Source organism: Caretta caretta, chromosome 2 (assembly GCF_965140235.1).
Source record: "Caretta caretta isolate rCarCar2 chromosome 2, rCarCar1.hap1, whole genome shotgun sequence".
NCBI lineage: Eukaryota > Metazoa > Chordata > Testudines > Cheloniidae > Caretta > Caretta caretta.
Window position 1 is genome coordinate 69,609,279 of NC_134207.1, and position 18,144 is coordinate 69,627,422.

At 42.0% G+C, this 18,144-nt stretch overlaps 1 protein-coding gene across 1 annotated transcript in view; it reads right to left on the reverse strand.

Annotated features, from left to right (window-relative positions):
* RP1 (RP1 axonemal microtubule associated) overlaps positions 1-18,144 on the reverse strand; it is a 185,368-nt gene that overhangs the window by 26,125 nt on the left and 141,099 nt on the right. The window contains exons 27-31 of the mRNA XM_075125222.1: positions 13,210-13,364; positions 11,905-11,983; positions 4,731-4,812; positions 2,539-2,594; positions 2,334-2,366 (exon numbers count right to left, since the gene is read on the reverse strand). Of these exons, the coding sequence (XP_074981323.1) occupies positions 2,334-2,366; positions 2,539-2,594; positions 4,731-4,812; positions 11,905-11,983; positions 13,210-13,364 (405 nt within the window). The remainder of the gene's footprint in view (positions 1-2,333; positions 2,367-2,538; positions 2,595-4,730; positions 4,813-11,904; positions 11,984-13,209; positions 13,365-18,144) is intronic.

Consider the following 18,144-nt stretch of genomic DNA (forward strand, 5'->3'; position numbering starts at 1 on the left):
TCATTTATAGAAAGTAGAGTGGCAACCTGACTGAAAAGTGCCGAGATTCAACTAGTGCTCAGGAGACCTGCTTAACAATGATGATCAGCTCAGTTTCAAATACCCCTGTTTGGGGAGAAGGCAATGGGGAAGATGATGGCTGAGCAGCATTAGCCATATCCAGATAGAGGGAGATTCTCTGGGTTTCAAGAGTGGCTTATTATCTCTCAACTATTTTGATGTGGTGACCTTTGCTTTCAGACAGACCTCAGCACAGTGTCCATGCCTCTGTGACCTTGAGGTAAGGCTGGATTACTACAATGCCTTTTTCTGATGACTTCTCTTGGAACTCACTTGCAGGCTGCAATTACTGAAGAATGTGACATCTTAACTGCTCAAGGGCCTTCACTTGTGAGAATCAGTAACACCAGTGTGCTGCCATCTGCACTGGTTGTCTGTTATTCTGTGAGCGTGTTTAGTGTTTAAAGCCTTAAATACAGTCTGCAAGAGGGTGTATACCTGTCATAATATGATCTGCAGTACCAACTGAGATCAACAGAGTTGAAACTGCTGGGTGCAGATTTGAGAGGTCAGAACAAAGGTTTTCTCCATCAAGGGTCTGTGGCTCTGGGGAGTTCTCTCTACTTTGACATACACCCAGATACTGCACATGAATGGATACCTGTGGGTTGAGTTCAAGACCTCCTTCCTAACTCCTTTGTTCAGTTAACCTCCCACAAGACTTGGTCTCTCATATCATTCAACAGCTATATGGCATAGCTGATCAGATAACACAGGCTGAAATGTCACCAGTACTCAGATGAAACACAGCTCTACATCTCCTTTACATCAAATAGTACCATCTCCTGGCTTTCTCCATGCCCAGCTGAAATCAGCACTTGGATGAAGAACAGATGGCTAACGATGAATCCAGCAAGATGGAAGTGTTGCTGATAGGCCAAGGGAGACTTTTCAAAAAACTTGCTTCCTCTTTAACACTCCCATTATTGAGAACATCTGCCCTCAAACTAATCAGCTTTTGTGTCCTTCTGGACTCCTCAATGCTACCGAAGGCTCAGATAGACATGAGATAAAGAACACCTCACTACCTTATTGGCTGGCCAAAAGATTGTGCCACATCCTGTCAGACACGTGAATGCATGCTTGATTATTGCAATGGAATACATCTCAGAATGAAGTCACAAAGCCTGGTAAAACTCAGACTAGCACAAAAAACAGTAGTCCATCTGCTTAGCAACACAGGCAGCCATGAACACATGTCCTTGATGCTCCAATATGAATGGAAAGCTTACTGAATGCAGCGTCCACTTCAAGGTCTCTGGTGTGATAATCAAAGCTCTCCATGGGAATAACTCTAACTACCTGAGAAATTGCCTCTCCATCCATGAAAGCTCCATTCCACTAGAACAATGCAACTGTTGAGCAATTGGGGAGACTTTGAGAGCATGACACCAAACTTGCTGAAGTTGGACCTAGATTTAGCCTATGGGGCATACCCCACAAAAGATAAGTAACCACACAAGTAACCATTTTCAAAACTAAATGCAAAGCTCAGTTCTTTGACTTTATTTTCCCTCACTAAGATTTTCAGATACAGACACCAACTCACCCACCACGCTAACCCACAAATGTAAATCAAACACCTATGAACTCATCAAGTTATTTCTCCTTAAAGCTGGCAAGGAAGAAAAAAAGAGGTTATTTATAGTGTTAAATACTTGAGCTACTAGAATGATAGGCGCTATATCTGTGGATAGGTAAGTAGACAGACAGATTTCTAATATTCAGATTTCATTAACTCAGCCAATTTTATTCAACCAAATGAAGATACTGCATTTAACTACAATGACCAATTTTATAGCTTAAGTCTAAATTATTTCTGGATTCTCTTGGAAAAACCCTTCTGAACTCTGACCTGAAACTGTTTCCACTGTCACTTCACAATACATTTTTCAACTCACTGATGCTTGTTGGGGGAGCTGTCCCTATGTATTAAATGACAGTGGCATTGGGTAAACAAACCATTTCTTGAAATCTGTTCTCAGAGGAATTTCTGACTGATTTCAGGACTGAATAATAGAAATGGGAAGAAAACCAAAAATGGTTTGTGTGAAGTATCTCCTTTGCTCAATTCATTTGAAAAGACATAGCAGGTCACCTTTATAGAGCATCGTCAGCCAAGTTCTGTGCATTTCCCCCAATACCTGAGACTTTACATAAATGATTACTGTCTAAGGAAACTAATTTGCTTCATTTATTTGTTCACTTTATATTGAAACTGAGTTTAATTTAAATGTCAAAGTTCTGGGAGGAGAATATAGAGTGTTTCTCACCTTTGGTGGATGCCTTCTGCAAATTACCATTTTCTAAAATAAATAAACAAATAAAAAAGCTTTATCTTAAGTAGCTTTATCAGCAAATAAGTATGTCTAAATTTATAATCACATTCACAAAGAATTTTCATATTCTCAGCCATAACTAGTCATTTGATATCTAGAATATTGTTATAATGCAAATTCTCTGTACTGGAATACTTACTTTTAGCAATTAGCTCTCGCTCAGTCTTCCCATCATCCTGGTACTCATCTAACCATCTTTCATTGTAAAGAAATAATAATCAGAGTTACGGCAGTTAGTAATTAATCTTTTTATGAGGAAGCTCAGCATTTCCCCTCCTTTCACCAATGTTTTTTTGTGCATCTCTTGTCAAGCTAAGTCTTCTAAACACTTACTGGGCCAAATTCTCGGCTGGTATGAATTGGCACATCTGCGCTCATTCAATAAAACCATGCCAATTTATACCACAGGCAGTGGGATTACTCATGGTGTTAGCACTACACCTGGTAGTTACTAGTAAGTATTGGCAGGTTCCTTAGATTCTAAGCTCTACGAGGCTTCTAGAGATTCTATGGACCGGGCAGCTATGAAGGTGAATTTCACCTCAATTTTGCCCTTCACTGTACATTACAGAATTTAAGGTCTTAACCCTAAACTTGACGTGCTACAAAAATACCCCCACATACTTCTTCAACTGATCCCCCTATCACACATTAGAATGTTTTACAGACATTACATGGGTTCTCTTTTTTAAAAATACTGGTAATCATTATATGCTTCCAACTTAGTGGCTCCCTTTTGCTGTATCCTTTGTTTAAATCTAAACAACTGCAATTCATTCTACACTCCATATACAAAGTAACTATGTGAATAAATCTCTTGTGCATAGAGAGAAGACGAGACTCCATTATGTTTAAACTATTGTTGCAATAAATACCTTAATTAACCTTTGTGAATTATCTTTTAATCCCCTCCAAGGAAGCAAAAGATCAGTAACCATTTTTAAAAACAGACAGGAAACTTTGGTTCACTGTTAGCACTTACTACAGGCAAAGAATTACAGAGCCCCTCTAGTTCTATAGATAATGTCTCTAACCTTTTTCTAGTGCTCAATAAGTTCTTTTTGACACGGCAGTTTTATGGCAAGTCCACAGTCTTAGTCAAGTATTCCTCCCTGAGGAGGAATCTTATAAAATCTCTCTGACATTACAGAAACAATTGTCTACTCTTCAAATAATCAACTTTAATGTAAACCAAACTAATTAAACAGCCTCATAGATAAAAAACTAATCATTACAATAATAGTTTTAGAGAAGAAAATAGTTATTAGCTAACAATTTGCAGGATTTTTGCAAATTGAATTTTTTGTTTAAGCTAGAGGGCAATTTTCACTTAAAAACAGACAATGTTTCCTTTCTTAACTGAATTTCTAATTGATAATCAAGATTGTAAGACAACCCCCACCCTAAAAATGATTGAGCTGACATGAACAACTATTTTGTAGCCAAATGTGTATATACTTCGAGTATTTGGAAAGCCTGTACTGCAATGCATAATCTGCTTGATTTTAAAATATACTTCTCTGAATCATTTCTATATTGTTAGATATAGCTATAATACACACATTCACATATATTCATCTATAACTCTGTCTGCTGCAATACTATCTAAAGTTCATATGGCGGTTGCTTCAACATACAAACTGCTGAAGGCTAGGTTGTTGTCTAGGGTGGCAAAATATCTGGAGCAAAAGAATGTTTAGTGGTGACTGGAGGCTGAGAGAGTTGGATATTTTTCAATTTTGCCTACAGCAGCAAAATTCTAGAGCCAGCATTGAGACAGGGAAATAGACCTTTGATAAGTGAGCAGAAACATTTTAACCATCCTCTAAGACAATATAAACTAATTTTTTTTTGCATCTAGCTATAAAGTTCTCTTCAAAGTTTTCCAATATATTAGGTTCATGCTAATGACCTTTAGTGATTGGGAAATGCAAAATGAACTGGCCTAAATCCATATGATTGGAAACTTTTAATGTAGTATCTTTTAAGGAGCAGAGAATTGAAACATTATTTAGTTTTATATGGTATGTACGTGCAAGGTAAAGGAAAAACTATTGCACTTTTCACCCACAGAACATTTGACTTTTGACCTTTTTCATCTTACTCCATGCCCTTCCATGCTGATCCAGCAGCCTTTTCTGCATGGCTTGGAGCAGTGAATTCTGTTCACCCCTTACTCCCTGGAAGACTGCTGGGCGGGATTCATATATTCGGGCTTTGTGCAGGCAGCAACGTGGTTTTTTTAAGTGTTTGGCTCCTGTCTTGCAATGTTTTCCTTAAGCTGCTTGCAGTATAACAAACTATAGTTCTGATTTCCCACGAATGGCATACCTGTTACAGGGAAACACAACTTCTTGGTCATCGTCTTCCTCTTTAAATTTGACAACAACCTTATCAAGGAACCATCCGTTGCCTGGGTTGAAATGACAAAAGTTTACTTGCAAGCTTGTATTTTTGTGGAGGAAAAAAATAATATCTTTAAGAGAAAAGTTGAAACAACTGTTTTCCCAACAGCAGATCTCATTAGGTCAAAACTCAGCTAAAGAAGTGAAAACATTAACCTAATACTCTCACAAGATTCCCATTCTACTACTAAGGCACAATATTCCTGTGCATGGGCAAGAGACTATTTTGATTCCAGCAGAGTATTCTTTGTGTGGAGACAGGAGTGTACCAGCATCTGTAAACTGCCACCCCCACTTCCACTTCAATCTATGCTCTTCTATTCCTTTTGTTCAGGTTCACATGTGGGGACAACATTCTGCTTGTGCAATTTACCATGATTCACTGTAAGAACCAGAAATCTTGGTCCTTTGGGAATGAAGTACATGACATTATGAATTTGGAGAGCATTGGATTAATATATAACATCCTCATTCATGTGTGTTCTTACAATAGCCTTATACGGTCTCTGAAAAATATAAGCTTTCAATCTTGAAAAAAGTTCAATAAAAATCACTTTAAATAAACCACCAAAGCAAAGTATGGTGTAAAAACTGAATGACCATTAGATTGACTGGAAAAAAAAATATTGAACAGAAGGGGTTCTTCCACTGAGGTGAAAACCTCTTCACTAAGCCTTTCAAATTTGTGTTTTCTTTAAGCCTTGGTTTCAAGGGCACATTTTAGTTCAGCTTTTTCCTTCTATGAAGAGAGCAAAGTGCGCTCTTAACTAAACTTCTTAAAAGTTATTAAGCCCAGCGTAATCACATAACTTACATTTACGTAACACTTCGATTGTGAAAGATCCAAGCATTTAACAGATTATTCATATAGAGTTCACTTACCTATCACTGAACTGCACCAAACTACCACTCACCAACCACCACTCTCTGGGGCAGAACACAGCAGCCATTCTCTACCAGCAATATCAAACTAGTGACTAGCACACTTTCTGGGCAAGATACACACAATAACCATCATTATAAAGAGAGGAATTGAGTAATAAGTTAGTCAACTGAAAACACAGGACGGATTTAGGTAAGCTGAATATAATTCCGTAATTTAGAATTTGGCCATGATGCCCTGGTTAACACTAGCATTCTTGCAAAAAGGACAAAAAGTATGTTCAAGACCTTGTTTTCATATTTTATCCAAAAGATATTTCCCACGAGATAGTGGGCAGGGCATTGGCCCAGTACTGACTCAGAGGGAAGAATGCTACCTATTGAATTATCAGAACACCTCGAGGTGCACCAGGTTTTTTCTTAGGCAATGCCCGTTCCAGCGAAGCATTAGGAGCAGAAGGAAATTATTACTTTAAAAGAAAGTGTAAATGATTTGAAGCCATCAGATTGTGCATAATGCAAGATTAAGTAACTGTGCAAACTTATTATTGTTTGCAGCACTGTTGTAGCCATGTTGGTCCTAGGATATTCGAGAGACAAGGTGGATTAAGTAATATCTTTTATTGGACCTGACAAAGAGCTCTAAGTAGCTCAAAAGCTTGTCTCTTTCACCAACAGAAGTTGGTCCAATAAAAGATATTTCATACAGCTTGTCAAACTTATTAATATAACCCTTATCCTCCTCCCCACCTTCCCTCCAATTGCTTGTTAGATTTACCCATTGCATCTGGTCATTAATTAGATTGTAAACTCTTTGGAGCAAGGACCATATGTTTACACAGAGCCTAAAACAATGCAATCTGATCCTCAATTATGAGTATTGACTAGGTTTGACCCAGCTTAGCTAAGGAGATCCAATCTGATTCTAGTCTGCAAATACTTTACTGTAGCCACTTCAAAATGTCAGCTCTGTTCTTTTACACTATGCCAGTGATTCTCAACTGTATTTCAGATTGATACTGATATCAGGGCCCTGCAGGAGGCTCTCTTCTTATTCGCAGATATGATCAACGCTACTCTCATTTTGTTTGAGACCATGCAGAGTATATATAATGCCATCCGCAGGAACAATCCCACACTGCCCAGTACACACGAAGCAAATGGCCTCGTGCTGCCAGATTTTCTCTGTGTCCTCCTCACCGCTAGGATGTTGTTATTATGGTTCTCTGAGGGTCTGTCTACACTACGAAATTAGGTCGAATTTATAGACTTTTTATTTAGAAATCGATTTTATACAGCTGATTGTGTGTGTCCCCACTTAAGACCATTAAAGACCATTAAGTCGGTCGAGTGCGTCCACAGTACCGAGAGTAGCGTTGACTTCCGGAGCGTTGCACTGTGGGTAGCTATCCCACAGTTCCCGCAGTCTCCACTGCAACACTGGAATTCTGGGTTGAGATCCCAATGCCTGATGGGGCAAAAACATTGCTGCGGGTGGTTCTGGGTACATGTTGTCAGCCTCCCCTCTCCATGAAAGCAATGGTAGACAATCATTTCGCGCCTTTTTCCTGGGTTACCCGTGCAGACGCCGTACCATGGCAAGCATGGAGCCCGCTCAGCTCACCGTCACCGTACGTGTCCTGGGTGTTGGCAGACGCGGTACTGCATTGCTACACAGCAGCAGCTCATTGGCTTGTGGCAGCAGATGGTGCAGTACGACTGGTAGGCATCGTCGGCATCGTCTCCTGGGTGCTCTTGGCCGAGCTCAGTGAGGTCAGTCAGGAGTGCCTGGGCAGACATGGGAGTGACTCCAAGTCATTCTCTTCTTAAGTTTCATCTCATGGAGATTCAGTCTGCCTGGAAACGACGACAGCTACAGTCTTATTGCACCGTCTGCTGGCAAGCACCCAGGAGACGACGACAGCTAGCAGTCGTACTGCACCATCTGCTGCCAGCCTACCCCTTGCTCCCCCTCCCTCTCTCTGTGAAAGCAACGGCCGACAATAGTTTCGCACCTTTTTCCATGCGGGTGCCGTATTGCTGTCAGCATCGTCATCCACCTGCCGCTTCCGCTGCCACTCTGCTCTCCTGCAGATGCCATACCATGGCAAGCATGGAGCCCGCTCAGATCACCGCGGCAGTTATGAGCGTTGTAAACACCAATCGCGTTCTCCAGCAGTATATTCAGAACCAGAATCCGCAAAAGCAGGCGGTGACGGCAGCATGGTGACGAGAGTGATGAGGACATGGACACAGACTTCTCTCAAAGTACGGGCCCCGGCAATTTGGACATCATCGTGATAATGGCGCAGGTTCATGCTGTGGAATGCCAATTCTGGGCCCAGGAAACAAGCACAGAGTGGTGGGACAGCATAGTGTTGCAGGTCTGGGACGATTCCCAGTGGCTCTGAAACTTTCGCATGCGTAAGGGCACTTTCATGGAATTTTGTGACTTGCTTTCTCCTGTCCTGAAGCACAAGAATACCAAGATGAGAGCAGCCCTCACAGTTCACAAGCGAGTGGCGATAGCCCTGTGGAAGCTTGCAATGCCAGACAGCTACCCATCAGTCGGGAATCAATTTGGAGTGGGCAAATCTACTATGGGGGCTGCTGTGATCCAAGTAGCCAACGCAAGCACTGAGCTGCTGTTATCAAGGATAGTGAGTCTGGGAAATGTGCAGGTCACAGTGGATGGCTTTGCTGCAATGGGATTCTCTAACTGTGGTGCAATAGACAGAAGCCATATCCCTATCTTGTCACCGGAGCACCAAGGCAGCGAGTACATAAACTGAACGGGGTACTTTTCAATGGTGCTGCAAGCACTGGTGGATCACAAGGGATGTTTCACCAACATCAACATGTGATGGCCGGGAAAGGTACATGACGCTCTTATCTTCAGGAACTCTGGTCTGTTTCAACAGCTGCAGGAAGGGACTTTCTTCCCAGACCAGAAAATAACCATTGGAGATGTTGAAATGCCAATAGTTATCCTTGGGGACCCAGCCTACCCCTTAATGCCATGGCTCATGAAGCCGTACACAGGCACCCTGGACAGTAGTCAGGAGCTGTTTAACTATAGGCTGAGCAAGTGCAGAATGGTGGTAGAATGTGCATTTGGACGTTTAAAAGTGCGCTGGCGCAGTTTACTGACTCGCTTAGACCTCAGGGAAACCAATATTCCCATTGTTATTACTGCTTGCTGTGAGCTCCACAATATCTGTGAGAGTAAGGGGGAGATGTTTATGGCAGGGTGGGAGGTTGAGGCAAATCGCTTGGCTGCTGATTACGCACAGCCAGACACCAGGGTGGTAAGAAGAGCACAGCAGGGCGCGCTGCACATCAGAGAAGCTTTGAAAACCAGTTTCATGACTGGCCAGGCTATGGTGTAAAAGCTCTGTTTGTTTCTTCTTGATGAAAACCCGCCCCCTTAGTTCACTCTACTTCCCTGTAAGCCCTCCCCCTTCGATCACTGCTTGCAGAGGCAATAAAGTCATTGTTATTTCAAAGTCATGCATTCTTTATAAATTCTTCACACAAATAAGGGGATAACTGCCAAGGTAGCCCTGGAGGGGTGCGGGAGGAGGGAAGCACCAGGTGGGGTGGGGGAGGAGGGAAGGACAAGGCCACACTGCACTTTAAAACTTATTGAATGCCAGCTTTCTGTTGCTTGGGCAGTACTCTGGGGTGGAGTACTTGGGTGCCCAGAGGCCCCCCCCACCACCGCGTTCTTGGGCTTATGGGTGAGGAGGCTATGGAACTTGGGGAGGAGGGCGGTTGGTTACACAGGGGCTGTAGTGGTGGTCTGTGCTTCTGCCTTTGCTGCAACTCAACCGTTCGCCGGAGCATATCAGTTTGATCCTCCAGCAGCCTCAGCATTGCCTCCTGCCTTCTGTCAGCAAGCTGACACCATCTATCATCTTCAACCCGCCACCTATCATCTTCAAGCTGCCACCTGTCCTCGCATTCATATATTGCTTTCCTGGACTCTGACATTGCTTGCCTTCACACATTCTGCTGGGATCTTTCAGTATGGGAGGACTGCATGAGCTCAGAGAACATTTCATCGCGAGTGCATTTTTTTCGCCTTCTAATCTTCGCTAGCCTCTGGGACGGAGATGATAGTGTGAACATTGAAACATTTGCAGCTGCGGGAGGGAAAAAAGAGAGAGTAGGAGTTTAAAAGACACATTTTAGAGAACAATGGGTAGACTCTTTCACGGTGAACTTTGCTGTTAACATTACATAGCACATGTGCTTTCGGTACAAGGTCGCATTTTGCCTCTTATATTGAGGGTCTGCCGGTTTGGTGTGAGAGATCACACACGCAGGGCTGGGCAACAGAATTCGGCTTGCAGGCAGCCATGGTAAGCCACAATCTTTTGGCTTCTTTCACCTTCATAACATGTGGGAATGGTTTCAAACAGCAGTGCCCTCATTTCCCACACCAAGCAGCCATTGGGTTGGCCATTTAAAATGGGTTGGCAATTTAAAAGGAGGGGCTGCAGTTTTCAGGTTAATGTGCAGCACAAACCCAACTAACCCCCCGCCAATTCTCTGGGATGATGCCTTCACCCCTCCCCCCATCGCGTGGCTAATAGCGGGGAAGATTTCTGTTCAGCCACAGGCACACAGCCCAGCAGGAACGGCCACCTCTGAATGTCCCCTTAATAAAATTACCCTATTTCAACCAGGTGACCATGAGAGCTTTATGGAGATGGCCCTGGAGGATTTCCGCTCCATCCCCAGACATGTTAACAGACTTTTCCAGTAGCTGGACTGGCCGCGAATGCATCCCAAGTCTTCAGGGCAAATTAATCATTAAACATGCTTGTTTTTAAACCATGTATTATATTTACAAAGGTACACTCACCAGAGGTCCCTTCTCTGCCTGGCAGGTCCAGGAGCCCGCCTTGGGTGGGTTTGGGGAGTACTGGCTCCAGATCCAGGGTGAGAAACTGTCCCTGGCTCTCCAGGAAAACGGTTTCTCTGCTTGCTTGCTGTGCGCTATCTTCAACCTCCTTCTCCTCCTCCTCCTCATCTTCCTCGTCCCCAAAATGCTCATCTCTGTTGCGTGATAATCCATTGACGGAGTCAAAGCACAGGGGTGGGGTAGTGGTGGCTGCACCCCCGAGAATGGCATGAAGGTCATCATAGAAGCGGCATGTCTGGGGCTCTGACCCCAAGCAGCCATTTGCCCCTCTGGTTTTTTTGTAGGCTTGCCTGAGCTCCTTAAGTTTCACGCAGCCCTGTTATAGCCTCTGTCCTTCATGCCCTTAGAGATTTTTTCAAATATTTGGGCATTTCGTCTTTTGAAATGGAGTTCTGATAGCACGGATATGTCTCCCCATACAGCAATCAGATCCCATACCTCCCGTTCAGTCCACGCTGGAGCTTTTTTGTGATTCTGGGACTCCATCATGGTCACCTCTGCTGATGAGATCTGCACTCACCCGGAGTTGTCACGCTGGCCAAACAGGAAATGGGATTCAAAAGTTCACGGGCCTTTTCCTGTCTACCTGGCCAGTACATCTGAGTTGAGAGCGCTGTCCAAAGCGGTCATAATGGAGCACTGTGGGATAGCTCCCGGAGGCCAATACCGTCGAATTGCAACCACACTACCCCAAATTCGACCCGGCAAGGTTGATTTCAGCGCTGATCCCCTCATCGGGGGAGGAGTACAGAAATCGATTTTAAGAGCCCTTTAAATTAAAAAAAATGGCTTCGTCGTGTGGAGGGGTGCAGGGTTAAATCGATCTAACGCTGCTAAATTCAACCTAAACTCGTAGTGTAGACCAGGGCTGAGATTCCACTTGGTTAGAGCACGGCTCTAACTTTATTCCTGTATCTCATTTTCATTCACTATCTACTGAAGAATCATTTTATCTAGCTCTGTATGAGTTACCCTTGTGAATTCTTCTTTGGTACTTTGTATGACAAATAAATAGCACTCTGTTATAAATCAGCTTGAAAACCAACAGCTAACTGATGTTATTTGATACTAAATCCCAGTTGCCTTTTGCTGCCCATTATCATAGCTTTCCATAATCCCACCAATGTGACTAGTCTGCGGGATTAAGTACTTGTTTCTCTTTTTTATTCTTCTCACTGCAAGGTCTTCTGTAACACTTTGTATGAAGGATGTTATGTGTACAAATAAAGAGTATTGTGTTGTAAGATAGCTCACAAAACAGATTAGTCACTAGAAAATTAACTCCTACCTGGACCAGTTCCACCATGGCTAATCACAAGTTTCCTCAGGTCTCTTAGTGATACAGCCTTTATGAAGAAGATATCCACCTGCAGAATCATCAAAATGAGATTGATAAAGGACTTGATCATGTAGGTCCTTGCATGATGTTCAGGGGAATGGACAAGATTGTTGCTTCCAGATGTAGCTTAACACTTAACCCTCTGTTCTGAGTGGTAGCAAGGAGGGTAAAAAAGGGCAAAGTATGGCTGGGGAATGGTTATTTTTCAGGACATCTGGCATAAGCATGATTCACCATATTAAGGAGATATTTAGCAATGAGTTCCCCTCTTGGGTTGTACACCTACTGCTGATGAACAGAGAAAGAGGATGCAAAGTAGTGTTCTCATTCATGCAGGATCAGGTTTTGCTGAACTTCCTGTGCTGATCATTGCTTTTTATTTGGTGCCTATAGCTACGATGCTGCACATGTCCGAGGCAGGTTCAAGCACAAACTGCTTGAAGTAACATTAATATATAAATAAAGGTGGTTGTTTACTGCAATCAGAGTTGTGATGACAGATGTGTAGACATACCTGAGCTAGCATTGATTGAGCTAGCTCGAATAACAAGAGCCACAGAGCAGCACAAGTGGGAGCATGGGCCGTACAACTCCACCTGGGAATGGCTAGCCTGTGGCTAGCCTGTGCTGCCATAGCTTCACTGCTGTTGTTATTCAAGCTAGCTAGATCAAAGCTAGCATGGGTATGTCTACATGTGCTGTAGTCACACCTCTGATTGCAGTGTTGACATATCCTTAGCAGCACAGAACTGGCGTGGCCAGCTCTATACTACCTCCTCTAAAGCCTACTGTTTAGTATATTGTTTCAGCACGCCCCCAGTGTGGGGAGTGTGTCGGGGGCAGTAGCAGAATGTAACTTGATTCTTAGAATCATATTCACCTCATCATAACCCCGTGATCCTACACTACCATAACTACACTACCATAGAATCTCATTAACCTCATTAACTATGCTACCATCAGGTAGTTATGGTAGTGAACCTCACCATAACCCCGTGATCTACGTGTCCGATCAAAACTAAACAGAGCATGAATTCTGAATATCCAATACTCACAGTAAACTATTCATTCAGAATCTACAGGCCAAAAATTATTAAATAAATTAACTCTGTGAATAATTTTGAATAAATATCTGAGAAAACTGAACTGCTCAAGGATAAATGTGGAAACAGAAAATATCTACATATGTTGAAAAAACTATTTGCTATAAATAATTTGCTAGCATTGATCAGTTTTGCACATTTTTTCCTTTACCTGTCCATGCTGAAACTTGACTTTATTATTCTTAGCTCTGTGGAGCTTTCGCTTGCCAGAATCTCCTCTTGTTCCAATGAGGGTGGCGTATACATTAGAATCTGTTTCAGCACCAAGTTTAGACCCAGTATATACATGGAGTTCATAAACCACCACTAGAAAAGGACAAACATTTGCATTATTTTTCTTTCTTATGTATGAATATATGAACTTTTCCTTCTATAGCTGGCCAGAGGATGGCACACCTTCTGACCTGTTTGTAATCAGCCACAGCAATCCATATATTCATCACTTCCAGGCTCAATCTGTAATACTCTGTACCTAAACATGAGACTACTGACCTTAAAAAGTTACAGTTTGTTCTGAACAAAGCAGCCCAACTGCTAAAAAAACAGGCCATCAAGTGTGCGTTCCCCAATGCCCTATTTTCTTCACTCTCTCCCTGCTGAATACTAGGCCAAATACGAAGTTTCAGTACTATTTTTCAAAGCCCTTTTTGGGATTGGCTTAAGTTACCTGGGGACTTTTTCACTCTGCATGATCATGACCTCAGACAAAGATCTATGTTCCACTGGAAACCTGGGACTGTCATCAACAAGAGTGAAATTAGTGCATGAAAAACACAGAATTTCACCCCAAGAAGAGATCAGGATGATCATGAACCTCATGCAAAACCCACTTCTTGACTCAGCCTTCCCACAATAACATCACAAAAGCAAAGCAAACAAAAAACACGTGTAGTCTCTGCTGACAAGACAGGAGAAAGTAATATATGTGACGTGTGCACTTCAATAATTTTGGGATTTGACCAAATATCATGATAATGCCACCTTATGAGAACTCACACATACATGCATATGCACATTGTCTGTACTAGGAAATCAGATTGACCATGGTCAGCTAAAGGTGGTAAACTCTATTTACAGTAGGTGCTTTAGAGTTATTTTATTTAGATATTTTGAAATGCAGTAATATTATCATAATTGTCCAAATAGTACTAAAACTTCTGTTTCAAAATAATTATTTCCAGAAATTACATACTACTGTATTCTTCTACACTTTTCAGTTATTAGGGGTTTTTAATATATATATATACATATATATTTGCTACTAGTTACATCTTAGTGGAATTTATCCATGCAGTGTTTCTATTCTAATCACAGCTGGTCATAGTTCTGCTACCTAGTAGACAATAGGAGAGATTACTGTTCCAGTAATGGAAATTTTTAATAGCTCTCTGGAAAGAAGAAAAGTACTGGGGGAGCACGGGAATATACATTTAAGCACAATCTTTAAGAAAGGGACAGAGTAGAAACCAGAAACATATAACAAACTACTTTGACCTTGGTATTAAACAATATACAATAAGCATAAATTAAAGATACTACTATTATTAAACTACTAGTCTTACTTCTAATAATAATGTGACATTTTTATAGAACTTTTCGTGAAAAAGGGTCCCAAAACACTTACACACACAAATCACTTCACCCATCATGGAAATGTAGCCCTTTCCAGGGTGGAATACAGTGGTTCCTTAACAGTATAGAACACTTCAGAAGAATTTAGGACAGGAAGTTAAAAATACCAACATGTGTATTTGTAGCTGCAAAGGGAATTTAGGTATTAGAATTTGGCCATGACACTTAGAATAGTACCTGTAACTCTTGCAAAAAGTGCCATAGGATTTTTAATTACCTTGAACTGGAGTCTAAGCCAAACAACAGCATCTCCAAGTCCAACACTCGACCACCAAATAGGGTGTAGGATAAATGTGAAATTATAGAATTCGAGTTAGCTTATGTTTGGCTCAGGAAATATGTGTGTGTGACTAGCAAGGAGAAGGAAGGCCTTGAAAATAATAAAAGTCATAAGGCCAAAGGGAAAGAAGCAAGGAGCCAATCAATATGGGTCTTTGCATCCTGGGGTTTAGCCCATTTGATTAAATGCTTATCAATGTTTTGTTATTGTTTGGATGTACTATTATTATGCTTACTATTTTGGCTTTTTAGGCATGTTTAGAGCAATTGTATAAGTACCATTTGGCCTTTAGATTTAATAAAGGCATTTATAATTAAATTAGTGTTTGTGGTTTCCCATATTAATATTAATAATTTCAGATATTATTAATAATTCCAACATAGGACATTGGTTCAGTGCTGGCTCAGAAGGAAGGGTGGCACCTCCTGAATCGCAATCGCTACTTCCTGCAACATCATGGCTTTCCTGGGAGCTCCACCATCATGTTACGAAGACGAAGCCTACTTCATGAATGACATATAAGACCTCATCCAGACAAATACATAATTGAGAAATTTTCAGTTCATTTCAAAATGATTTTAGCACAATACCTTATAGCATATTAATAGGAAACTGTTCAGGTGATGGAGGGCAGAACGTAATGGTAGACCACTATACTGGGGAAATGGTAGATCACTATACAGGACCACTATACAGGGGGGAAAAGCAACTTGTAAAGAGCAACAGTGATCGGTATTGTACACAATACTTTTTGGGTCAAATTTACCCAAAAGCATCTATGGGTTAGATTCTGCCATTCTTACTTATATTGAGAAGGAGATCTCCTGGACTATTTGTGGAGGAAGGTACTACATGTAGTTAGTTAGAGTGGTGGAATCTGGCCCAAAGACTGAACTTACAGTTTTGCACCCTAACCATTCACACCCAAAATGCTGAAAATGCAAACCACTTGCAGGTGCTAACAAAAGGATGCAGACTTCTAACTACATAATTGTGCCAGCAAATTAGGCAAACGTCTATATTATTTGCATCTGCAAGTAATTTGCATTCTTAAAACTGCAAAGGCAAATAACTGGCACACAGTTTTAGCAGCCTATTTGAAAAGTAAGCCCTTCAATAACAAATGACTCACAGGAACAAAGTACAAACAAGTTACTTTGGGGGTGACATCAAACTGAATGAGCAAATGCAGGATGTACAGGAAGAGAATTAGAAAGAATTGCAGTATAGCACAGGAATATGAGCAGATCAATGGCTCATATATTAAACGTATTAAGTAAAACTGTAAAACCATGAGATAACTAGAGAGAATATAATAAGGGTTGAATATAACTTTTCAGTGGATACCTGTCTGAATATTCCACTTAGAGTAAGAAAGATGTGTATATTGAGTAAATATAAAGCCAAAACAAAATCTCTTCACCTCTTTGTAATAGACCTTCATCTCACCATCTAGAGAGTTTTGGCTCTGGTTATATACAGACTGTCTACTCTGTCTAATTTAGAATGGAAGCTCTAAACTCTTGGGGCAGAGACAATGTCTTACTCTAGGTTTTGTACACACTAACAATGCTCAGTAAATAATATTCTTATAGTAAAGTTAGTAATGGAATGCATGTTTTGATTAACTGATATACATGTTATGGTGTATTTGATAGAAAGATCTCCATAGAGAATGTCAAGCAGAGATGATCTCATCAAAGAATCCAACCAGGGATAACTACAGCAATTCCATCCAGGTGGTCATTGAGTGGATTGTGAATAGTAAGCGTCCTTTTGCCCAGATGGAGACTCGCACAGACACCAGCTCCAATGGACACTGGCTATAGTCAGACCTACTCAAGTTCCTTTGTGTTATGGAGCAGCTGGGTAAAAGGGGATGTTAATGCTCAAGCCCACCTGAGCTAAATTTGAGAACAATGAGGATCATGTGACTCTGTGATAAGGGGTATAGCAGACATGGATCCAGGGGAGAGACACGATACTGCAGTGATTTATTGAAAGCTGGAAACCTAGGGCCAGAAAAGGAAGCTGCTTTTATCTACAGGCTGGACACAATGGCACCTGAGCTGCAATTTCTAAAAGTGAAATTGCCTGTGTGTAGTTTTGCTGTTTATTTGGCCATGTCTGTTCAAGGTAAACTGGACTTGTTTGCATACTATAGATCAGTGGTCCCCAAACTGGCCCAGGCTCCCTAGGGGAGCAGAGAGGAACGCTTGGGGGGGGGGAGAGACATATGGGGGGGGCCCTGGGCCAGCCCCCATGGGAGACAGGGAGGGAGCGCCATGCTTCTAGCCCTTCTCTGCCCCCAGATCAGCTCTGCCCCCAGATCAGCTCTGCCCCCAGCCTCGCTCTTCTCCCAATCCAGTTCAGCCCCCAGTCCTGCTCTGCCTCCAGGTCAGATCTGCCCCCAGTCCCACTCCACTCCCAACCCTGCTCCACCCCCAGCTCTGGTTGTGCTCCACCCCTGGCCCAACTCTACCTTCATTCCCTCTCTGCCCCAAACCATCTCCACCTCTAGCCCCAGCTCCTCCCCCATCCCCAGTTCCACCCCAGCTCCGCCTTCAGCCCATGCTCTGCTGCTGAAGAAGCCTTGGTTGTGCAATAATGGAGGGGGGGGCGCAGCCATATTCCGTTAATGGTAAGGCGAGGCAGGGGGCGAATGGAAAAGTTTGCACACCACTGCTGTAAATAAATAACTTACACTAGGAGATATCCCAAATCTTTGCATCATTAGCTTCTCTTCCTGACATTCTCCAAAGATCCAAATCTGCTGCTACTAGTCAGCAAAGGGCCAACAATATAACACATTTAAAATTGCTACCTTTTTCACATTGCCGTATAATGTCAGTCATAAAACTATCATAATTAGAGCCTGATGGGCTTGGCTCCCCAGTCTAGTGCAGCAGTTTAATTCCAGTGTAATTCCATTGATTTCAGTGTAGTTATGCCAGCAAAAAACTGCTGTAACAGAGTAGAGGATCAGGCCTTTGCTAAAAAAAAGCAGAGGAAATGTTGGAAAATACACTCTAAGCAGAACCATTGAATGCAAGCCAATAGACATTACTTTAACATTATGAGAGGGATTTGTTAAACTGAGTTTAGACTGCTGAATCTAATATGAGGGCATTAAAAGGATAGAAAAAGGTCTAGAAAAGGGCAACATGATTTAGG